The sequence below is a fragment of the Patella vulgata genome, chromosome 1 (genome assembly GCF_932274485.2).
Source record: "Patella vulgata chromosome 1, xgPatVulg1.2, whole genome shotgun sequence".
Taxonomy (NCBI): domain Eukaryota; kingdom Metazoa; phylum Mollusca; class Gastropoda; family Patellidae; genus Patella; species Patella vulgata.
In genome coordinates, this window is record NC_065879.2 from 55,432,641 (window position 1) to 55,458,614 (window position 25,974).

Sequence of the window (25,974 nt, forward strand, 5' to 3'; positions counted from 1 at the left end):
TCTGATTTGTGTGATTTGTGTACACCCCGCTCCCCCCCTTCCCTCCTACTCGTGTCACTATCATGTACATATCAATTCTGCTGCAAACCCACCCACGCGAACATGACTAAATTATGAAACATTGTCTAGTCGTTTGTATGTTACGACAAAACGAGGCCAGCGTGGCTCATTTGTGCAGAACGGAAGGCCTTGCAAGGATTAGTGTCTAGTCGTTCGGATGGTACGAAAACCCGAGGTCAAAGTGGTTCCCCGTTGGCAGTGGTGAAGTATGGAAGGCCTAGCAAGGATCTGTGTCTAGTCGATTCGATGGGACGAGAAACGCCCGTCCCCTCGTCCATGGTACAAGGATTAGTGCCTAGTCGCTTGGATGGTATGAAAAACAGAGGTCCCCGTTCTCTCCCTTTGTCCGTGGTTCTTGACCGAAGGCCCGACAACTAACTTTGCGTGCAGTTTTTTGGGTAGGACGAAAAATCGAAATCCTGTGTGCATATTGGCGTGCACGAAAAATAACCCTTGGAATTTTATGCACCCACCCCACCCTCGAACAACGCTTAACACAACATTTTGTTTTCACTACCTACATTGTAAAATTTGTTTGATTTCAGTAGTCAAATGACTACAAAAAGGTTACTGGCCTATGTATAGCTCCCTTAATTTACACATAAACTGACCTAAAACTGCACTGCACATATAATAAACCAATTCCCATTGAAATAAAGGTGAAGCCGTACCGCATAATTATATGATTTGATGAAACCCAACTGCTACCTGAAGTTTCTCGCCTATCGAAGTTATAATATCCGCCGGTGTCATGGCGGCTCGCACATTATAAGAATCATTGCTTTGAAAATGTAGAACGCATTAACACAAAGAAAAACTGATCGATATCTTCACTATAATTTGTGATAGAATTACTTATTTAAAAAAAAACTGAATGATGTAAAAATAAAAATGGTTGTAGTGCCCAAGTTTAGATTTGTCGTTGATTTCATAAAGATGTTAGGATATAGAACGTTAAATACTGTGTGATTCAACATGGCGGCCGAGGGGTTTAATATGATATAAGTACGAAATACATGTACATGTAGTACCAAATGGTTTATATGTATGAGAGTCAAGGTTTGGACTAAATGTCTTGGGGAAGTAGGAGGCGACTAGTATGTGCCTCTCTTTAGTGGACCGATGTGAGATTGCCCATTGTATTAACTGGACGGGTAGGCCTATTCACCTTCAGTTATGTGTCAATGTCAAATAAGCGGCTTCTTATCAACACGGTCGGCTCTGGGCCGGTTTAATTCTACGTATCTCTCGTAGCTGAGAGAAAAAAGATTTTTTAGCCGAGAGAATATCTTCCGTCAAAGTGGTTGTTGATTCATAGATTCTAATAATCCCTTTTGCAGTTTATATGAAAGCTTTGATATCTGCTATGCAGATTTAGTTATTATTATTATTACAGCATATTTATAGTGCACCCTTTCATATAACATGTTCAGAGGCACTTTACAAAGTGACAATGTAAATAACACATAAACAACAAGGTTATGGGCATGTTAACGATTGTATACAGAGTCAGTTAAAAGCCTGATTAAATAAATTCTTTTTTAAAAGAATATAGAGATGTACAACATCTTAAAGTGCACATAAGATGGGTGGAAAAATTTTTTAATGGGTGTAGCCAGTAATTACTATATCCACTTTACGCCAAGTTCACGCCAATCTGGTTGAAATTAATTCAGCTATCTTCACTCAAAGTCGTAAAAATTGACCTTCCGTGAAGACGACTTTGCCAATTATGGAAAACACTCTTAATCCCCTCAGACGCCAGTGACGTCACAGTGACCGAATGCATATTCGGAATGTTTATTCCTTAATTACCTATATGCAGCCGGCGTGTGTATTCTTTAACGCCTGAAGGATTCCTTAATCCCCCTAATTAAATAAAACAATTGACTACGGAATAATTTGTTTTGTAATTCGTTTTGATTTAAGGTCCAATTTAGAGTGCCTACAACTTTTAAACTTTGAAGTCTTGAAATCTTAATTAATTTTTTACAATATGGAACTTATTGGACGAACACTTTTAATATGTAAATAATATACGGGTCCAGCTATGTGGTTTTTACTGCTAGCACTTCGCTTTTCCACATAAAGTGTAGTGTCGTTAATATCTGTCATTAATTAATCAATCCTACTATAAAAGTTATACGATGTCTGCGATATCACCTCGGTGGAAGCGGACGTAAATTACAACTAACTAACAACAACAACGAGTTATACAGGCATGGGCCATAAATTCATTTACACGTTGGTGTAAGCAGTGAGTGTTAGTGGGATTAAGAATGTTGATTAGGTAATTATCTTTTTTTACGCCGGCCAGATCAAAGACGTCACTAAGTGGAACGTGTGCGTAATACCTCACGAACGAACTAATGGTAGAATCATACACACACACACACATTAATTGTATAAAATATACTATTCAAAAAAAGTAGGGGATATTTGATTTTTAAGTGTTATTAAAGTCACCTAATGAAACTGACGAAGAAACAAATGACAAAATGAAATGAAGTTCACATTCATCGATTTATTCCAAATGATCGTTAGACTAAGTAAGGCACAGACTGACCATTATAAGGGTAAAATGATACCCGGGGTCAAACAGCAAAGTTACCACAGCATCACAACCAAGTCAGTAACGGGTAAATCCTCCTCTGTTTGCCAAACAAGCATTGATCCGACGTGGCATACTCCTAATGAGACGTCTAAGGTCATTTTGGTCCAGATTGTCCCATTCCTGTTGCAACGCAGCAGCAAGTTCTTGGACATTGGCAGGACGTTGTTGACGTTGACGTAACCTCTGTCCAAGCATGTCCCAGACATGCTCGATGGGGGAGAGGTCGGGACTCAGTGCTGGCCAAGGTAATGTGGTGATGTTCTGTTGTTGGAGGCAACCTGTAACGATCCTGGCCCTGTGACATCTTGCGTTGTCATCCTGGAAGATGAAACGGCGGCCATGACGTCGTGCGAACGGCAAAACATGGACTGCCAAGATGTTGTCCCGGTAGTACTGGCTTGTAACACGCCCTGCAACAACATGTAAAGCCGTTCTTCCAGCAACAGTGATGCCTCCCCACACCATAACAGAACCACCCCCAAATCGATCATGTCTGATGACGTTAACGTCTTGGAAGCGCTCGTTTCGACGACGCCACACCCTCCTTCGTCTGTCCAAAAAATCAACAGTGAACCTTGACTCATCTGAAAACATCACATTGCTCCAGCGTCGATTATCCCAGTGTTGACGATCCCTACACCAAAGACGTCATGCCTGAATGTGATGATCTCTCAAACAAGGGATCACGCGAGGACGTCGGGCGCGAAGGTGACCCCTATGCAGTCGATTCCGAATCGTCTGGCCACTCTCTCTCACACCAGTGTCTGTTTGAAGACGAGCGCTGATCTGATTTGCTGTGATGACACGATTTCTCAAGGCCAAGGTACGGATAAATCGATCCTGGGCTTGAGTTGTCGCCCTTGGTCGACCTGAGCGTGGTCTGTCCTGTACAGATTGTGTATCACGGTATCTGGACCATAGCCTGCTTATGACAGACTGAGAAACATTCATCGTCCGCGCCACAACCGCCTGTGTTGTGCCGATCTGTAGCATGCCAAGGGCACGTAACCTTTCATTTTGGGTAAGCCGACGCATATCAAAATTTGTTTTCTGGTCACTAAAACAATTAAACTGATGTTTCCACCCTGGAATTCAATGCCACAATGACTGTAACATTCAAAGTCAGAGTCGTGCAAATCTTGGGTTAGACCCCCATGATGATCCCAAGCATGCGGTAGCTATTGGTGCGTTTGGGCGTCACATGTAACTGGAAATGTTTCTTCTGTTAGGTTCTATAGTGACTTTTTTCGTAGTCATTTGCATATTTTAGTATTTTGCCCCCAAAATCAAATATCCCCTACTTTTTTTGAATAGTATAATTAAGTTTTACTAATAAGTTGTTTAAAATTACTATATATCCAATAATTATTGCTCACCGGTGTTTTTGTAATCAAGTAGCCTCGTATTATTTGTTGATTGGCGTTTAACCAACATTTAATTGATGGATGGATAAACGTTTTTGATACGATTAGGTTATAATGTCTAACATCGTTTATCTTCTTTATAATAAAAGTATTTTACAATTGCATTGACAGTTTAATCACTCACCAAACGGCACCAGGAACTCCACGAATGATCCCATGCAATTTTCGCGGCGAAGTTTAACTTCATTTAAAATACAGATGTGACGTCACCCTTTGATGTTGGCGTACCATTATTTCAAAAAATCATACGGGCAACTTGCCAATCGTACCTTGTCAAATATTAGACTCGAGTGACGTATTTCACTGTAAACGCACGTGCGGAGTGTCTGTATTTCAAGATGTTTAATGGTCTCGAGCTGAGACATTGCGTAATATATTGTAAAAACACTCGGACCTGACGGTCCTCTTGTTGTTACAATATATTACTTAATGTCTCGCTCTCGACCATTAAACAATACTTACTACACCCGTAGTACATGGAACGGTACATGGTAATCAGATACCAAGCGTTGATTGGCAGAGAAATGAGTGAGATCTATTGTACATGTTATGCATGTCATGTCATCGGAAAATTCCATATTCACTGTAGTTGTTCTTTATGTATAGAAATGGTTTTTATTATTATATATAGCTAATAATGAATATATCGACAAATGACTGGCACCATTTGTATTTCTGTACTTAAAGGGCCAATCCCGATAATATTTTGGAGAATAAAACTGCTTAATTTTGTGTTAAAACTCCTTAATATCCCGTACCTAAGGGCCGATCAACTAATTCAATATTTGTGATATGTTTTCAAACAACTTACACCCGTCAGTCTTCATCTGGAAATGGAGACCGGTGTCCCAAGCTGTATTATGCGGTGTCTGAATAAAACCAGACTTTTTTTTTTATAAAAACAATGTGTAGGTGAAATTTACCTTTCGTTATCCAGTACGGCACATGGGTCATTCACTGTATAGACCTCTCAAGGAACGGCGATAGATTATCAGGTCACCCAACGAAAAAAATGACCAAAAATCTTAAAAGGGTTTCGTGTCCGGATAAGCATTTTTGACGTTCACGTCCAAACAACTCAATATTTTGAGCTGAAATTTTGAGGCAGGGTATATACACCATTCCTCTATATTTTGGCGCTTAAATTTCATACGAACTCGGACTTTTATTTTTGAGACTCTGTTTAAATCGGGATAGTCCCTTTAAGTTTGAGATATCAAGTATTACGGGGTTATCCAAATTACCGGTAAATGCGCTAATTTCTTGAGTCATCTTCATTTGACACGTGGCCTATTTAAACAAAGGCAGCTTAAAATGATCTACGGCATGATACGGCATTTTAAATTCACTCTAAAATATTCCAATCACAAATGTCTAATCTACACCAATGAAAGACGATGATTCGGTGATTATGATCAGGCCAGTCACGTGGTAATTGGACCGTCAATAGACGCTTGTCCAGTTGCCGTGTGTATTGATAGTGTTATATTGTACAGACAGTGAAATATTGTATAATGTATATCCTATGTGTAGTGCCTGTGACGTCACCAGCCAATCAACCGGATTAAGGTCGTAATTGAAAAATCGAAAAGCGTTTTGGCGTGTCGGATACCTAAACGTTAACAGCGGACTTAATTTTAATCAGATTGGTGTGAACTTGCCGTAAAGTTGATATAGTGACCATGGGCTATACATACATGCAATTTAGATTTTTGATCTTACGTGGTCTTTAAACTAAATGGTAGATTATTCCATAAAACAGGTGCTTGATAACTAAAAGAGCGCTGACCAGGTGTATAAAGTTCTAAAAGATCTGAGAGGTAAACAGGAGCTAACTTATTTAAACATTTAAAAGTAAGTAATAAAATCTTAAAATCAATTCGATATTTAACAGGTAACCAGTGTAAATTATATAAAACAGGAGTTATGTGGTCACATTTCTTAGTTAAAGTAAGTAACAAGTCTAGCCGCAGTATTCTGTACTTTTTGTAATTTATCTATAAGCTTTAAAGGTAAACCAACTAAAAGTGAATTAAAGTATCTAATCGAGAAGTGACCAGAGAATTAACAAGTGACTTAGTGGCCTCTACAGTTACACATTTACGTATTTTACCTATATTTCTAATATTAAAATAGCACAATTTACAAATATTATTTACTTGAGCTCCCATAAGCATAAAACTATCAAAGATAGCGCCAATATTACGAGCAGAATAAGATGAAAATATATCACAATTACCAATTACAACAGGGGGGTTATCTTGTGCAGATTTACTTAATTAATGCCTTGAGCCTAATAACAAATATTCAGTTTTATCATCATTCAATTTTAGAAAGTTCTTTGACATCCATTTTCTAATTTCACTAATACAGTTCTCAAGTTGCAATTTTGATAAATTGAAAGAAGATGGACAGTTAGGTGTAAATGAAATATATAATTGAGTGTCATCGGCATACAAATGAAAGCTGAGACCATATTTTCTGACAATATCTCCTAATGGTGACGTATAGAGGGTAAATAAAATCGGACCAAGAACAGAACCTTGGGGAACCCCAGATGACAAAACAGATTCAGACGACGATTTGCAATTAACTAAAATACACTGTTTTCTACCCACAAGATAGCTCTCTAAAAGATTTAATGCAGAGCCACAAATACCGAATTTAAATTGAAGTCTACGTAGAAGAATGGAAGGGTACACCGTGTCAAAAGCAGCAGATAAATCTAATAAAATTAAAAATGTACATTTTCTATTATCAAATTCCATTAAAATATCATTTGAAACCCGGGTTAAAGCTGTTTCGGTACTGTGAAATTGTTTATAAGCACTTTGAAATGGTTTATACAAACAGTTATCATGTAGATGGGCCTTTATCTACATTTCTCCAATATTTTAGAAATAAAACTTAAGTTAGAGACTGGCCTGTAATTTTTAAAAACATTAGGATCCAGTGTAGACTTTTTAATTAAAGGGGTAACATAAGCTCGTTTGAAAACGTTGGGAATAGTAGCGGATGATATACAAGTTAGAGACTGGCCTGTAATTTTTAAAAACATTAGGATCCAGTGTAGACTTTTTAATTAAAGGGGTAACATAAGCTCGTTTGAAAACGTTGGGAATAGTAGCGGATGATATACAAGAATTAATAATATTGGTAAAAACTGGAATAACTTCGTCTAAACAGTCCTTAAGAATAGAAGTCGGAACAGGGTCTAATGAACAAGATTTAGGAGCAGACGATTTAATTAGCTTTAAAACAAAAGATTCACTAACCAAGTTAAAATTTTCTAAATAAACAGAATTTTCTAACTTATCAAAATCATGAGCGTTAAAGTCAATAGTTTTATTTAAATCATCAAGTTCAGTTCGTATTTTCTGTATTTTTATTTGAAAGAAATCAGAGAATAAATTTGCAAGTTCAGTGTCATTATCATTGTCCGGGAGGATAGTACGCACAGCATTATGGTCCAAAAGGAAATTCACAACTTTATACAGGTCTTTTTGTCTGTTTTCGCCATTTTCTATTTTATCAGAGTAAAATTTAATTTTAGCATCTTCAATTAATTTATTCACATTGTTTTTTAAAGATTTATAAATCTGTTTATGGACATGTAGATTTGTTTTCCGCCACAGATGTTCAGCCTTATTACGACCCCTTTTGGCTTCTAAAATAGAATCATTAAACCACTGCGTATTGGGACGAATAGTAAATGTTTTCGTTTGAAGAGGAACAAGCGAGTCCAAAATTTCAGCAAGCTTTGAGTGATATTGGGTTGCCTTCTCTTGTATATCTTGAATACGTTGAATGCCATTGAAATTCGAGTTCACTATTTCCGCTTTAAATTTATTTATGTCAAACGATTTAAACCTTCGATATGTTAAAGTCTTTCTTGTTGGTTGTGGTTTCTGGATAATAAGATTAAAAGTTGCCGGGAAATGATCAGATATTAATTTGTCCATGACAGAGAGATTATCCAGTTTAATATCGCGTGGATTAGTTATCACCAGATCGAGAATATGTCCACCGTTATGAGTAGAAGAAGAAACATGTTGTGTGAGAGATCTATTATTCAGCATATCGCAAAAATCAACCGCGGTAGAGTCGTTGGAATCATCAACATGAAAATTGAAATCTCCCCAAATAATAGTTGGAGAGACCAGCTTAGGGAACATACTAGTTGGAGGTCCGATATATATGAAATTATAAGTTGTTAAATTGTTGCTGTTAATTATTTGCTCCTGAAATAAAGTGTTGAAGATCCATTCCAAGAATCTGTATTCATTTCTGATACTAAGAGAACACACGTCGACGAGCTACATTCCCTGAAAGTCGAACGGTGTTATATGGTGGAGAAAGCGGGCAGAGTGAACAAAATTGTCTACTCTTGATTCCGGTACAGCTAAGCGACATAAATTGTAAACATATTTGGAAGAAGAAAGGATGGATATCAACTTTATTCTTCCTTCAGCAGCAGTAGCAGCAATAAGAAATCTGAATCAACTTACCAATGTCTTGGAGTCTCAAACAGGATAGGGGTTCTACAGAAATCAGCTTTAAATGGGGCTTCTCAGAAAATTCATTACCCAGTCCGGAAAAGAAATATCGTTCTTTTGCCAAAAGACAAAGGGATAGACAGCGACAGCTAGAATTTTTTGCTAAGAAGAATGCCCAAAAAGTACAGATTTCTGTGGTCTCCAGTAAAAAGGATGTGGGTGTTCAAAATGTTCCGGATACTAAAGATGTGGCTGTTGGGAATAACCCTGTGTTAATGGTGACAAGAGAAATAATGTGTCACCCTGCCAATAGCCATGATAAAGGTTGTCAAATAAATTTTGACAGTGAGGCAGCGATGAAAGATGTTTCAATTTCTAGTACCAAAATTACCAGCAGTCAAGACCATCAACTTGTAGGAATTTGATCAACAAATCCACCTGTTCAAGTATCCGAGAAAGTGCTTAGACAAAGAGTTAAGAACACAAAACAAGAATATCTCATTCAGTGGAAGAATTGTCCAGCAACCTCGAATTCTTGGGTTCTGGAGGAGGAACTAGATTATAGTGCTCAACAATACATAAATGCGAATTCAAATAGAATACAAGGACCCAGGTTACGTTTACCTGATGAAAAAGTTAACCAGTACAATTTGCAAGAACATTATTTTATGCCTCACATGAATCCTATGTACAGAAACAGAAATTATTATCATGAAAAAAGGAATAGATTGTGTTACTTTGATTAATCGAAAAATAAGGATTTTTGATTTTATTAAATGCTTAAAACATGGGGTCATGTTTTTGTTTGAAGTAAGGGGGATATATGACCGATGTCTAGGTCATATGTTATTTTATTATTTTTCAATTCTGTTTTAAATTTCAAATCTATATTTTAATTTTCATTAATGCTTGGTTAGTCATTAGAGGCAGGCAGCAATTAACCTGTCAGTCAAATTATGACAGGCTGACAACTAAAGTGGTTGATCTGTTAAGTCTCATCTAACTATTGTTTTAAATGCCTTAAGTCTTAATCCTTCAATAATTATATGTTTATATCAACACTTTCTAAGTAACTGATTTGTATAAATAGACAAATGTATGTTAAATGAGGATATTAGTTGGAGAGACCAGCTTAGGGAACCTATACTAGTTGGAGGTCCGATACATAGGAAATTATAAGTTGTTAAATTGTTGCTGTTAATTATTTGCTCCAGAAATAAAGTGTTGAAGATCCATTCCAAGAATCTGTATTCATTTCTGATATTTGAAGAACACGTGTCGACGAGCTACATTCCCTGAAACTTTGAAAGCCGAACGGTGTTATATGGTGTTAAATCCTTTCATTTGATTCGTTACTATATATTTTTATCCCTAATTTTATCTTTAATCTGATTTGTTGAAATAATTGTCTTTTTGTCTGTATGCAAATTAGTTTGTTTAAAAGACCCTTACACAGACAGAAGATAATAAAAATATACAGGGACATCAGATGAGATAGGCTTAAGACATTTAGTAACCCTTTGATATGATCTCGTAAATAACGTATTTTTAAACTGTATAGTAAAGTAATATTGAAATGGATTTGGAATTGGACTTATAATGCAGTGACCACCTTCACTATAATACTTCTCCACAAATGAGCTATACACCCCCAATCCTAGCTCATCTACAAATATTACATATGTATCACCTGGGTGCATATTCAACCCAAGAATAGCCCCGAAACGTGAGTGATAATAAGACTGTCTCTGATAAGCTGGTTTTAGCAGAAACTAAAGATGGGGGTAAGTTTTTATTATTTGTTCAACCGTTGTGATTTAATATTGCCCCCCCCCTCCTTTCCTGGCTATGCCCAGTGTTAGGTAGTGGAATAGGTCCATCGCCCCTCCTCAGCGTGTCGTAAAAGGCGTTTATTGGGGAGAGTGGTCGGGCGGCCGATAGGTGTTATCTATCAGTCTGTCATCAATAGAGTCGAGGGTTCGAGTCTCGTTCTCTGCGATCTCAGTGACAAAGTGTGGGAGTAGCCTATCCAAACATTGTCCCCCCCCACCCTCCTTTCCTGGCTATGCCCAGTGTTAGATAGTGGAATAGGTCCATCGCCCCTCCTCAGTGTGTCGTAAAAGGCGTTTATTGGGGAGAGTGGTCGGGTGGCCGATAGGTGTTATCTATCAGTCTATCAGTCTGTCATAAATAGAGTCGAGGGTTCGAGTCTCGTTCTCTGCGATCTCAGTGACAAGGTGTGGGAGTAGCCTATCCGAACACGCAGGGTTATGTATTTACATGTGGATACATGTAGATAACATGTGGATTGGTGCAAATTGACCAGATTTTCGGTGTCGACATGCCATAAAACAATATTCATTCATTCATTCATTAGCTTTCCTGGCTATGTCACTGCAATAGGGTCAACCTCCACGTATTGGTCTGTTATCAATGGGGTTGAGAGATCCAATCACATTCTCGATGACCTCAATGACAAAAGTACAGTATTAGTATCTGTTCACGTACTAACTACATGTATAATATTCAACTACTTTTATGTCCAGATTTAATTAAATTATTATTTTAACAAAACAAAGGGTTTTCTGTATTTTAAAAATAGTTTTGAAATGTTTTTTTTTTTTACAATACACAGGCATGATTTATATCTTTAAAAAATAACCAAACAATATATCTAAAGATAAATAAATGTGTAAATACTTTTCCATTTGTTGATTTTAGTACTTTGTTTAACTGTTTGTTTTATATGTTTTTATATTTTACATTCTAACTAGTTAAGCATTAATTATTGCACAACTGTTACAGCAAGATTTAAATAAATTATTGATATAACAGTTATTAAAAATTAAAAAAATGTTTTCTGTATTTTAAAAAAATATTGGTATTGAAATGTTGTTGTAAATTGCAATACACAGGCCTAATTTATATCTATTTAAACCTTTAATACTAGTCATTAAATAAAAGATTAATGTTTTAAATTTGTTTTCATTCTTTGTTTGGTGATAGGGTGGGTTGCCAGGGGGGAAATTTGGTCTTTGTTCAATATTTATAGGACATTTATGAAACGAGTTATCTCCCCTTATACCTTTTTACCTGGGACCCCTATTTAAAATATCACGTTTATGCATTGTTTTTTTGGTTGAAATCAAATATGTCTATGCAATTATCAAATTTATGTATGATTTCTGATAATAAATTAAATTCAATATCAATAGAATGACGCTGTATTTTCATAAAGACAAAAACATGCTACGATGTGCAACATTACTGCTTTGTGGGCGCTTATAATTGGTCCTGTGCAAATACAAATTGAGATATTTCAATATTATTTTTTTTTCAAATGTTGCTATGCATTTTGGCAGTACACACAAAAAAAATCATTCACCTGCAGTAATTTTATCATCCAAAATCACAACGTCAAAGTCATGTTAGCATGATAAATTGACCGAGACCCTGGGTAAATGGGTAATATTTTAAAAACTGGCAATATCTGAAGGTGGGAATATGGAATTTCCATCACTAGAAACCTTGTATTATAAGAAAATGGCAACATTTTTTAGACCCAGGGGAGGTGCAACAAAAATCGATTTCTAAGCACATTTTCCCTATACAGACGGCACTCTAGCAGCTTCAACAGTGTAATTACAGTTCTTTATTGAAAAAGTCTTAAAGGTTTCCAAAAAGATCTCCTTAGCAAGGATATCATGGAGGGTTAGGCAGAATTTACCCTTAACTACATTCTGAAGGCACTTTATATTCCGGATGTTATACTCTTTTGCCTGCAGGAAATAAAGAGACTCGACACATATGGTTCAATTTCAATAATTCACTTGCGCGTAGGGGTCTTTAGCAGTGGGAGGAAACTGGAGGACCCGGAGAAAACACACAAGATTGGACAGGCGACTCTACTCCTTGTCACGTACAACCAGGGAATCAAAACCACAACAGTTGACTCAATGACAGGCCTTATGATACAGCACGCACGTGCTAACCATTCGGTCATCCAACACCCCAGGAAATAAAGAATATCAACCGATGCTATCCCCAAAGAGGAGCGGTTTCATCAGGTATTAACTCCACAGTACTCTCTCTGTTGAGGTGGTTAGTTACACTAATAGTCCGGTCGCCAAACCCAATTTTTCAAGTGAACCTGGAAATTATATACAAAGTTTTTTTTATGACTGATTTTAGTAGCCTATGGTGTCCTCTTTCAGAATCTGCCGGGTGAACCTTGGTCACCTTTGAGCGTTTTGAGAAATTCAAGATGGCGTCCAGACGGCCGCCTCATCAAATAATCCCCTATAGCTCCCATAGTATTTATTCCAGGATGATAATTTTGGTGACTAACCGTATGTTTTTGGGGTCAAGGAATACACTGAAATCATGTATTATGCTGTGGGGTGATTAGATGATATTAAAACCAAACATGCCAGACAATATGACCCTTTCACTAGTTAGCGGCGGTTGGGGGCAATTATTTCCCCGAACCAAACTAAATCTAGAGATAAACTATATATTTCTGGACATAAGAGCGTATGAGTGATAGGATAACACCACATACATCCTTATCAGGGAATTCAGGGCCACATGGGTCGGTCCTGAAAAGGGAGGCACAAGCTGATTGTTGAAAATTTAAAAAAAACAAATTCTACTCGCAAAACAGGAACATAACTTCCACAAAACTAGATAATATCCAGTTTAATACTTTAGTCATGTTTCTGGCTGCAACCTGTGACAGCACAAGTGCAAAATATTGTATATTCTAAGCCCTCCCTAGTACAGCTACAAGCACACGTACTACACGAGCTGTCACTATTGCATCCACATCTGATGAGCCACATGGCAGACTCCGGACCAAGTTTACCGGCTGTGATGTTTTCAATTGAGTGTCCTTCTCCCAGCAATACAGTTCCGGATCAAGTTCCGACGGATTCCGATCTTCCAGTGAACGCCACTCAATAGCTTAGCGATGTCATATTTTTATGTTCACTGCAAATGCATCATTCGTTGGAGCTAGACTACATGGTTTAGGTGGGGATGATGTCGATACATTTCCAGTTTTAGATGCCTGATACCTTCCAGCGTGTTTTAAGTCATCGATTTGCAAGAGCTCGTCCAAAATCACCAATCCAGGAAAGAACAACCGTTGACATTGGTCAAACTATGGAGAAGCACATGTCAATTATCATTGAAATCCTGCCAGCTCATTCTCTTACTGGATGTGACACGGGTACATGCGGCTACGTCGTGTGGAAATCAACAGTTTTGAAAGTGGTTAGAGCTTGATTGTATTCTCTCTCACCCCAATCGCTGGAGGGTGTGGACATCTAAAACTGGAAATGTATCGTCATTATTCTCCACCCAAACCATGTAATCTTGCTCAACGAATGATACATTTGCAGAGAACGTAAAAAGAGCTCATCACCAAGCTATTGTGTGGCGTTCACTGGAAGATCGGAATCCATCTTAACTTGATCTGGAACAGTATTGCTGGAAGAAAGATACCAAATTGAAAACATTTATAAATCTGTTTATGGACATGTAGATTTGTTTTCCGCCACAGATGTTCAGCCTTATTACGATCCCTTTTGGCTTCTAAAATAGAATCATCAAACCACTGCGTATTGGGACGAATAGTAAATGTTTTCGTTTGAAGAGGAACAAGCGAGTCCAAAATTTCAGCAAGCTTTGAGTGATATTGGGTTGCCTTCTCTTGTATATCTTGAATACGTTGAATGCCATTGAAATTCGAGTTCACTATCTCCGCTTTAAATTTATTTATGTCAAATGATTTAAACCTTCGATATGTTAAATTCTTTCTTGTTGGTTGTGGTTTCTGGATAATAAGATTAAAAGTTGCCGGGAAATGATCAGATATTAATTTGTCCGAGACAGAGAGATTATCCAGTTTAATATCACGTGGATTAGTTATCACCAGATCGAGAATATGTCCACCGTTATGAGTAGAAGAAGAAACATGTTGTGTGAGAGATCTATTATTCAGCATATCGCAAAAATCAACCGCGGTAGAGTCGTTGGAATCATCAACATGAAAATTGAAATCTCCCCAAATAATAGTTGGAGAGACCAGCTTAGGGAACATACTAGTTGGAGGTCCGATATATATGAAATTATAAGTTGTTAAATTGTTGCTGTTAATTATTTGCTCCTGAAATAAAGTGTTGAAGATCCATTCCAAGAATCTGTATTCATTTCTGATACTTAGAGAACACACGTCGACGAGCTACATTCCCTGAAAGTCGAACGGTGTTATATGGTGGAGAAAGCGGGCAGAGTGAACAAAATTGTCTACTCTTGATTCCGGTACAGCTAAGCGACATAAATTGTAAACATATTTGGAAGAAGAAAGGATGGATATCAACTTTATTCTTCCTTCAGCAGCAGTAGCAGCAATAAGAAATCTGAATCAACTACCAATGTCTTGGAGTCTCAAACAGGATAGGGGTTCTACAGAAATCAGCTTTAAATGGGGCTTCTCAGGAAATTCATTACCCAGTCCGGAAAAGAAATATCGTTCTTTTGCCAAAAGACAAAGGGATAGACAGCGACAGCTAGAATTTTTTGCTAAGAAGGATGCCCAAAAAGTACAGATTTCTGTGGTTAGTCATAAGAGGCAGGCAGCAATTAACCTGTCAGTCAAATTATGACAGGCTGGCAACTAAAGTGGTTGATCTGTTAAGTCTCATCTAACTATTGTTTTAAATGCCTTAAGTCTTAATCCTTCAATAATTATATGTTTATGTCAACACTTTCTAAGTAACTGATTTGTATAAATAGACAAATGTATGTTAGATCAGGATATTAGTTGGAGAGACCAGCTTAGGGAACATACTAGTTGAAGATCCATTCCAAGAATCTGTATTCATTTCTGATACTTAGAGAACACACGTCCACGAGCTACATTCCCTGAAAGTCGAACGGTGTTAGTTCTCATGACCCGTATTCGGGGCTGCATCAAAACCACCTAACTGAGCCTTGGTCAACTTGGTGGCAAAATGTTATTTATTTCACAGAATCAATTACCAGACTGCCAACTTTCAGGACCCGGAAAAAACTCAGGTGGTTCGACAGGCGACCTATCCCTTGACACGTTCAAGCGGGGAATCGATACCCCGCCAGTTGATTCAATGACAGTCCTTATGATCAAATGCGAACGCGGTTACCATTCGGCTACCAAAACCCATACTGTTCTTCTCCAACTGAGCTAATGAAAGCGAAGATACGTCATGCAGTGTGCTACGAGGGCCTACTCTTATTTTGAATTCTAACGGTAAAGGGTTCTTGTACCTGGACACCAGTGAGTGTGAAAGAGAGGCACAAACCAGGTCATTCCGGGACTAACAATTTTATTTCAATAATTTGCTTGCGTTTAGGGGTCTTTAGCAGTGGGGGAAACCCGGAGAAAACCCACACCATTGGACAGACGATCCTAATCATTGTCACGTTCAAGCGGCGAATCGAAACCGAGCCACTTGACTCAATGACAGACGCCAATGTGTACACGGGACCCCGTTTTTTTTGTCCCATCTGAATGACTACACGTTATCCGTTGCCAGGCCCTCCGTCCTCCATCCTACACAACTGACAAGGGGGGACATCTCCAGAAAAATCCCGATGCACTTTGATGAAGTTAGAGAGCAAACGTCCTACTCACTGAGCCACCGTAGCCCCCACTTCATTTCGATTTCGGACAAGGAACCTCGTTTTTTATTTATACCATTCAAACGACTATACCACTGACAAGCAGGAACCCCGACCGAAAAATCCAGGAGAACTTTGATGAAGAGAGCAAACGTCCTACTCACTGAGTCATCGTAGCTCACACTTCAGTTAAATTCCGGACATGGGATCTCAGTTATTTGTATTCCATCCGAACGACTATACGTTGTCCCTGTCCTAGGGTGGACATCGCCAGAAAAATCACGATGAACTTTGATAAAATTAGAAAGCAAACGTCTGGGCCACCGTAGAGCCAACTTCATTTTGATTCCGTTCACGGGACCTCGCTTTTTTAATCCCATTCGAACGACTATACGTTGTCCCTTGTCAGGCTCTACATCCTACAGCACTGACAAATCCATGCATCAAAAAACCTGATGAAGGTTATTGAAGTTAGAGAGCAAAGAAAGATTCGACTGAAGACTTAAAATCAATTACAGAATACAATACTATCTGTGCAAGAAGAGATAAAAATTGTTTAGAACTATTAAATTTTCTAGAACTTCAAACATTTCCATTTATTATAATCCACGTCCAAATATAAATGCTGATACGGTAGTCAGTGGACATGCGTATAAACTGCACTTCCGAGGCGAGAAGACGAGAAGTTGAGATTGTGACGAAGCGAGGGAGCGAGAACACGAGAGGACGAGATTAACTCAAAGGCGAGGGAGCGAGAACACAAGAACACAAGGTTTTTTAAAGGCGAGAAGTCGAGGGCGAGAGTGCGAGAACACAAGGTTTTTCAAAGGCGAGAACACGAGGGAGCGAGAAGTCGAAGGACGAGGGAGCGAGAAGTCGAGGTGAAAGTAATCTTGTGTTCTCGGGGCGAGATCCTCGTATTCTCGCCCTATTTCCTCGCGTTCTCGCCCTCGACTTCTCGAGGGCGAGAACACGAGATTCTGAAATGGCCGCAATAGGCTTCCATAGATTATGGCAACTTTTATGAATAATATTTGGAAAGTTTATTTTATTACCTTTCAGAACATAGTAAGATGCTAATGATAATCCGAAATTAAACCTCAATTCTGAGCTAAACGAATAGCTTAATAGTGTTCTACTTTCATTTTATACATGTAACGTTGGATTTTATTGGTTGATTAATATGGATGAGTTTGGGCAATTCTGGTCTTTCTGAATAAGTTGCCAACGTAAAGGTTGCCAGCTTGATCGGTCGAATCTGCCGCTAGGCGAATAGGTTGCCCATTTGTGTTCGGTAGCTTTAGTCCACACTGATCCGCAGTGAATATTCGCTTGGCCGCTACAATCACTGATAAGGATGACATCGATGTGACTTAATGACTACAAAATATTAACTTTTTTCTTTCGACAAATTAAATTCTGAAAAAATTTTTTTTTAGTATTAGAAAAATAAATAAAGGTGTTTGAAGTATATCTTGATAAAAAATATTCCATAATTAGCGTAAATAGGTACAGAAAATAGTACGCGGAGGCGTAAAATGGGTAAAACGATATAATTCTGCCCGTACCAGTTCATATTACTACGTTCGATGTAAACAACGCACGTGTGACCATCAATTTGACGTTTTTTTCTGTTTGTTTACTCTGAATTCTTTCAGAATAACATTTTTTACCGTCTAATCTGATTGACCTGCTCGTGTTTGTTTTAAAACAACAAAAACAAGCCACAGAAGTAATCTTTTTTGGCGTTATCGATGTCATCTTGCTTTGTTGGTAAACATTGTGATGTGACGTCACCCTTAGAACTACAGCGATCTAACCTTTTAAAGGTCAGTCATCTTGGACAGAGATAAAAGACGGATGTCGCATTAGGTCTGTAAAACAGATTGGCTTTAGTCTGTTGGACTGAAGTCAACGGACGTTACGCTGAGCGGACGTTTTATGACCTTGACCCTCATCGTCGAAAGCTGCGGTTAAATATGCAAGTCAGAAAAGGAGTGACGTAGGAAATGAAATGAAATGGAGTTTAACGTCCTACTGTTCTGCTCCTAACCTGGGCTAATGAAGACGGGCATACGCCATACAGTGTGCTGTGAGGGAAATTTTGCCCGGACAGCGGCACTACGGCCTACTCTAATATCGAATTCCAACTGCCAAGTGATCTTTTGCGTGCACGCCAATGTGTACACGGGACCTCGGTTTTTCGTCCCATCCGAACGACTAGACAGCTTTCCTTGTCAGCCCCTCCGTCCTGCATCACTGACAAGGGAGAACCACGCCGGAAAATCTGGATGAACTTTCTCGGCCAATGCAGGGATCGAACACCCGACCTCCAGGCTAGCGAGCTAGCGTCTTACCCACTTAGCCACGAGTGACGTAGGAGCGAGTCTGACGTATTAGAGCAAATTATCATTTAGAGCAGGTTGTCCAGTCTATGATAAGGATGACAGCCACAAATATTAACTTTTTTTCCTCCGACGAATTAAATTCTAAAACATTTTTTTTATGTATTAGAAAAACAAATAAAAACGTTTCCTATTTCCTATTTAGTGTAAATGGGTATTGAAATGAGTATGAGTAAAAGGATCCATTCCGCCCGAACCAGTAAGGTCTTCTGTAAACAATGCACGCGCGAGCCAATGATTGACGCCGCGTGATGAGACATCCCGTGTTGAATGTGGCCATCTTTTACAGGGTAATTCCTTTTACAGATATATCCTTTCGTAATCCTCTATGAAACAAAAAAATTGGTGAATATTTTGAACTAGATTTAATCTTGTCTGCCAGAAACTTGTCAGTTAATTATTGGTTGGGTGTAGAAGATTAAAACATGGATCGTATTTATGTCATGAACGTGATTATACGTCCATACATGCTGAACTAATCGTACAGATTTTTATGTAATTAGATTGACTGAAAGCATATTGTTGTAAAGATCTGAAACAAAGGTCTTTCTTTTATCCTCAACTGTTATATGTTTGAACCGTCCTAAATTTTAAACGGAATTCTTCTATATTAGACTAGCCTATTATAGGCCTAGTAGCCTAATAGAATAATGACCAAACTTATTATGGCTATTTTATAAAGTTACCTGTGTGTTTGAAATCACCTCCAGTTAAATAAAATCCATTGTACAACTAAATATCACAACAAATAAAATTGTCCGTCCTCATTTTGTTTGTGGACACCCTACACAGGTCACAATTTTTATCCGATTTTGACGAAACTTAATTAAAATATAGATTTATATCCCAAAGATCTCCGGTCCTTTCAATATTTGCAGATTGTGTTCCCTGATTGTACGAAAAATCACGTTTTTAGGTTGTGGACACTCCAGAGGTCACAAGTTTTATCCGATTTTGAAGAAACTTAAAATGTATGTTTATAACGCAAAAATCTTGGTTTCTTTTCATATTGGCACATTGGACCATAACTTCCTGGATCACATTTTTTATTTGCATTTAAAAAATGTTCAAAATATCTGTTACAGCATTATGATGGTTGAGTTAGAATTTCTTGAAAATCAGACCAAAACTGCCCATAAATAGTGTAAAAGTATGCAATACCAAGGTTGTGGACCATGTAGATGTAACAATTTTTATCCGATTTTGATGAAACTTGAAATACATTTTTATAAACCAAAGATCTCGGTTCCATTCGATAGTTGCCCATATCGGACAGTAACTTCGTAGATTATGGCCCCTAACAATTATTGTACAAAAAATCAAGTTTTTAGCTTGTGGACCCTCTAAAGTCTAAAGGTCACAATTTTTATCCGATTTTAAAAACCGTTTAAATACTGTTACACCCAAACGACGTACTAGAGGTCACAGTTTTTATTTGATTTTGACGAAACTTGAAATATAGGTTTATATCCCAAAGGTGTCGGTTCCTTTCGATTTTGACATGTAACCGACCGCAACTTAATCGATTATAACCCATGATTGTACAAAAAATCGTGTCATTAGCTTGTGGACACTCTAGAGGTCACAATTTTTATCCGATTTTGATGAAACTTAAAATGTACATGTATGTATATATCCCAAAGATCTCAGTTCCTTTTGATATTGACACATCCTTGACTATAGCCTCAAATTGTATGGCTTTTTAGCTTGCTCTCTGCCCATCTCTTGCTAAATGTGGGCGTATCTTGCATAGCAACCGCTTGTTTTTTCTTTAGACAGAAAATTGAAAATGGAAATAAGTTGAAAAAGAGAAAACTTGTAGCAGTATAAAATGACTTTAAAGCCTGTATTGAAAAGTCGAGTTGATGATCTGTTCCTCTTCTGGGTGACGGAATCAGAAACTCAGAATGCTCTCCGCGAAAATCTACGACAGATAGTACTTGGTGAAGTTCTCGTCACACCATCATTAAAATCTATACCATCTTCCCATCCACAGTCACCAAGACCTCGTCCTGGTTCCCCGACATACACGCATAAATTACCAAGCCCTCGTAGCCCACGGAAACCAAAAAACAACAAACACCACAGCAACACACAGAAGAACAGTGCTAAAGTAAGTTCCAAATCTATTTAAAAACTTTTTATTTTCATCTTTCACTTTTCAGATCTAATAATACAATGATTTTCAAAAGTGATAACTATTAAAACTAGACCTGCAAGCAGCACTGAACCGGCTTTCAGGAATCAGACAGGAAGAGCGTCATACAATAGCCCGTTTATCGAGCTACCAAACGATACTTTAGTTGTTTTGATTCAGTGACACAGATGGAGAAATCGCGTCTTTCTCAAGAGTACTAATTTTTTAATATTTTTTTTTCTCAAAATATCAGATATTTTTTCGACTACTTCGAATGCACGGGATTTTTCTACTTTTTCTCATGTCCCTTATCTAGTGACAGCCAATTCTATTTTTGAATTGTCAGATATCCTCTCATCGTCTCATATAACAACTTTTCATCTTCAACGGAATTATCAGTGAAATGAAATTCGATCGTTTGTCTGTTACCGCTCATTACTTCAGTCAGTTATATAGAAGGACACATCATGTTTGTCATGTTTGACATCACTTCCCGTTTCTTCACGTGCTTGTTACACAACTCCCGTAGCAATGATCTCTGTGTTAAAATTATATTTGGGATGTATTTAACGAGCTCTATCACATATTTTATAATGACTGACACCAATATTGTCCTTTAAAAGAAAGGAAAATTATCAAATATCCAATATTTTTTCGACTAGTTCCGGTTTACAGATCATTGTCGGGATAGATTTAACAAGTGGCATGGGAACTTAACTTCCTATACCAGAAGTTTCAGAAAGATCCATTGGACAGTTGTTAAAAGAAAGGAAAATTAGAGGACCATTATCAAATATTTAACAATATTTAGTAAATAATTGGTATTCTGATATCATTTTGTTTAGGACTATTTACCTCCCTTATACAATTAGAATTTTTTTTTGTAGTAATATAACGATTTTTCGAGTTTTTTTTAAAGATTGGGTCCCTTTTTGGACCCTTTATATCATATTGAGGCTTTTAAATTGGATTCACACCCTAGACAACTGTTAGGACTCTCAGTGACAGAGGTTTCAGAAATGAAATAAGAGTAGTTTTCGAGTTAAAAGCGTCTGAATAGGCTCCAGAAAGGAAAATACTAGATTTTGAGGGTAACATAATATATTGCCTAACCAGTGAATTTGTATGATTTGGATGCCATAAGATCATCCATTATTTGGACTAACCAATGAGACTTTAGTTGTTTTGATTCGGTAAAATCTGGCGTAGTGATCACTTTTTTCACATCATCACCATTTTTTTTTTACTTTTTACGTTTTTTTTTCAAAATATCGGATATTTTTTCGACTACTTCAGAGGTTTTTGGTTCGTTGTCGGGATAGTTTTAACAAGTTGTTTTGATGCTTAACTTTCTGTACCAGAAGTTTCAGAAACATCCATTGAGCTGTTTTCAAAACAAAGAAAAATAGAAGAGCATTTTCAGTAATTTAAGGATTTTTCAACTTTTTTCAAATGAAATGAAATGAAATGGGGTTTAACGTCCTACTGTTCTGCTCCTAACCTGGGCTAATGAAGACGGGCATATGCCATACAGTGTGCTATGAGGGAAATTTTGCCCGGACAGCGGCACTACGGCCTACTCTTATATCGAATTCCAACTGCCAAGGGATCTTTTACGTGCATGCCAATGTGTACACGGGACCTCGGTTTTTCGTCCCATCCGAACGACTAGACAGCTTTCCTTGTCAGCCCCTCCGTCCTGCATCACTGACAAGGGAGAACCACGCCGGAAAATCTGGATGAACTTTCTCGGCCAATGCAGGGATCGAACACCCGACCTCCAGGCTAGCGAGCTAGCGTCTTACCCACTTAGCCACGTGATCCCCAACTTTTTTCAAAGATCGGGGCTCTTTTTGGACCACTTATATTATTTCAATGCTTCTATTTTGGGATTCACGCCATAGACCACCGATAGGACTCTGAGTAAAACAAGTTTAAGAAAAATTGTAGGTGTCGTTTTCGAGAAAAAGGCGTCTCAAAAGGCTCCAAACCGGAAAATACTAGATTTTTCGGCGTATCATAATTTATTTTCTCACTATCGAAATCGTATCATTCAGATGTCATATGATAGTCCATTAATGGAGCTATCTAACGACACTTTAGTTCTTTTGGTCCGCTAACATCTGACGGAGAAATCAAGTTTTGAATGCTTCCGGTATGCAGATTATTGTCGGGATAGTTTTAATAACCGGTTTGGGCAATTAAATAGTCACAGTGCTCTGTAATGATATATTACATTATCTGATCAGATAAAATGCCCCTGAGAAATCCTATGTTCAAAAGTGTTAAAAATGCAAAAATATCGGAGAATTAAATTTCAATAACTCAATCGTTAGAATCGTAATTAGGTCAGCTATCTGATTGTGTAACCTTTTTGTAAAAATATGTTTAAATAATAAAGTAATAGAGCATTTCCCAAAATTTCACGATTTTTCAACTTTTTTCAATTTTCAGTCCCTTTTTTATCCTATTCCAGACATTTCAAAGTCTTATTGGATGGCTTCATGCACAAGATTATCGAATGGACTCTCGATAGATTTTAAGCGTGCCATATTTTGCTGCCTGGTCATAGTATCGGTATGCATTGGGTATCACATGATAGTCCATTCATCGAGCCACTCATCGCTACCTTAATTGGTTTATTCCGGTGATATAGGACAGAGAAATCTTGTTTTTTCCAAAAGTACCCATTTTTTGCATTGTTTTCAACATATCGGACCAGCGGTCACAGTGGATCAATTTTGAGTTGCATAAAAATATGCAGACATTCCAAAATTTTGCGTTTTTGCCCTCTACATCTGCGTGACTTAGAGCCTCTCAAAATACTCAATATAGAAGCATGTAAAGTTGTTTTGTGAACAACCCTATTTTAAGCATCCTTATTTCATTGATAGGCGTACGGTATTTAGTCTAATGATGACTGGAGGTAAACGGCATGAATGAAATAAGAGGAAATATAAAAAAACTATGGAGACTACGTGCAGTAGATGTGTGTAAATGCCGGGTGAAGCACATACATGTAAATTGTACAAACTACGACATAGAATAATCTAATTATTCTCACGTCAGGGAAATTTTCTGCGCGTAAATTACTCAGCGTCCGTCAATATTTGCGTTTATTTTGAAAAAAAATGCGTGAAATATGCAGATTTTTGCGTGACTGCGACCTCTGTATCGGACATTATTTTGACAACTTCCGGTCTACGGATCATTGTTGAAATTGCTTTATCCCTTGTTATGGTCATATAACTTCATGCTGGTCGTAAAAAGAAAAAAGTAAGATACAAAATGGGCAAAAAATTCGAAAAAAAAGGGCGATAACTCTGAATGAAAATTATACTACTGGAATCGGATTGACTTAGGTATCCAAAAATGTAGGTCAAATTTGAATATTTTGAAAATTAACAAAAATTGTCTCGTAAATGACATGTTTGCAATATTCGAATGATATAAGTCAACGACAAAGATTCGAAATTTCGAAATATTCAACTGCTATCGTTTCGGAAAAGACTCAGGGTTTCCGGTAATGTCATTTGTTTCAAAATAGGGAAATAATTGACAAAACTACGGCCAGTTTCTGATTTTTGGGCACTGTACCAAATTCGACCACTTCCGGTCTGTGCAGAAGTTTCCAAAGTAGTCGATCAGGAATTTATTTTGTTCAGGAATTTTTAATTTGTTGTCAATTGATTCAATTAGCAGGCATGACGTCCAAAGATGAATTACTATCCAGCATTGGTTTGGGCGATCACTATGATCTTGGAACAATAACTAAACTTCCCTTTGCAAAAATTAAAAATAGGCTGGTACTAGGTAGGCATCATTAATAAATTTCCGACCAATACAGAGCACCAGTCTATAATTACTGCTTTACATGACGACAGGGTGACGTTTGATGACAACGGTATTCGAAGTAGGCTGGTCAGACTGAAGACAAATTGTAATAAATCTTTAAAATTATATGACGATTATCTCAACAGCCTCTTTTTCCCCGGGATAGTGGAGATAGTGGATAAGACACCATCGGCAGATACCAGCACGATACATTTAATAAATAGAGGGACACAGACATCTGTCGATGCTGTGACTTTGACCAAGTTAAATAGGAAAAATAAGAATTTATTAAGAAGGATCAATAGGTATATATAAACAATTTTGCGATTAAAAAATCGACTAAGGAAGACCTCAAAAGAATTGATTCGCGCAAAGGCTAATAATAATAAAGTTTTGACAAATAAAAAAACTGGTTGTAAGTCCCAACCTCGTGGGGAAAAAGTAATTTGTATGATGTCGAAAATCAAAGATACACTTCACAATGCCATAAAGTACATTGCAAAAAGTTTACTTGAGTATCGAGATGACTATAATCTTTCGTGTTCGAGTTCTGCCATGCCTCACAACAAATTACCAGAAACCGTGTTCAGTCATCTCGATCGCACCCTCGTCTAATATTTTTGGCAACGAAGCGTCCATTTTATATAAAATGAATAAATCTGATGAATGTATAAAAAATCTTTCACCTGATCAACGTAATTTGGTCTTAATGGATGCTGAAACGATAACTAAAAATCAACTTTCTAAATTTAGGCAAAGACAGGAAGAAATCGAAAGAAAAAAGCTAGCGGTTCTTTTTGCGAAAAAGAATGTAAGGGGAAACGTGGGATTAGGAAAAAAGAGCGCCTAACAACAGAAATTGTCGGGGTAGGTCTTTGGAAAAGTAAAGAGGGTATGGAAAATGGGCTTTTACAACTAACAGATAGGGAAATGAAAGAGGCACTGAAGGCACAGCTCCGGTTTCATAGGGATGTTTTAAATCAGCAACTTTCCAATAAGTCTATATTTTATTTTTCTGTCGCCGGTAAGGATCACTCGATTCCAGTTTTAATTGACCTGGTTGATCTTACCAAACTTTCAATGCCACTTTTTAGCGGTTATAATAACATAACAATTTATTCATTCTCCAATTCTAATTTATTTGTCAATCCAGACGTCCCAGCAGACCGACATTCCAACACTTCACAGAGTATGTTAACAAATCATTATTTTTAAATAACTGTTTTCTTTAAACCAATCGGTTAATTTTCGGGTAGCAATTTATTTTACAAAATACGCCTACTATTGTAGATCTACTTTGATATCGTGTTTGAAAAGTTGCCTTTGACATACTCTAAGTATG

The 25,974-nt window shown here is 37.5% G+C and overlaps 1 protein-coding gene across 6 annotated transcripts in view; it reads left to right on the forward strand.

The window, feature by feature from the left end:
• The first annotated feature begins 18,803 nt into the window (after positions 1–18,803).
• Positions 18,804–25,974, forward strand: part of LOC126808777 (serine/threonine-protein phosphatase 2A regulatory subunit B'' subunit beta) — a 281,556-nt gene continuing 274,385 nt past the window's right edge. The window contains exons 1-2 of one of the 6 annotated variants that reach the window (XM_050533746.2): positions 18,804–18,951; positions 20,437–20,774. In XM_050533746.2, coding sequence (XP_050389703.1) covers positions 20,493–20,774 — 282 coding nt within the window. In that variant the 5' untranslated portion in view covers positions 18,804–18,951; positions 20,437–20,492. Of the gene's footprint in view, positions 18,952–18,988; positions 19,007–19,071; positions 19,205–20,436; positions 20,775–25,974 lie in introns of those variants that run through there. The other 5 variants (XM_056101922.1, XM_050533748.2, XM_050533747.2 and 2 more) reach the window with 5 other exon arrangements.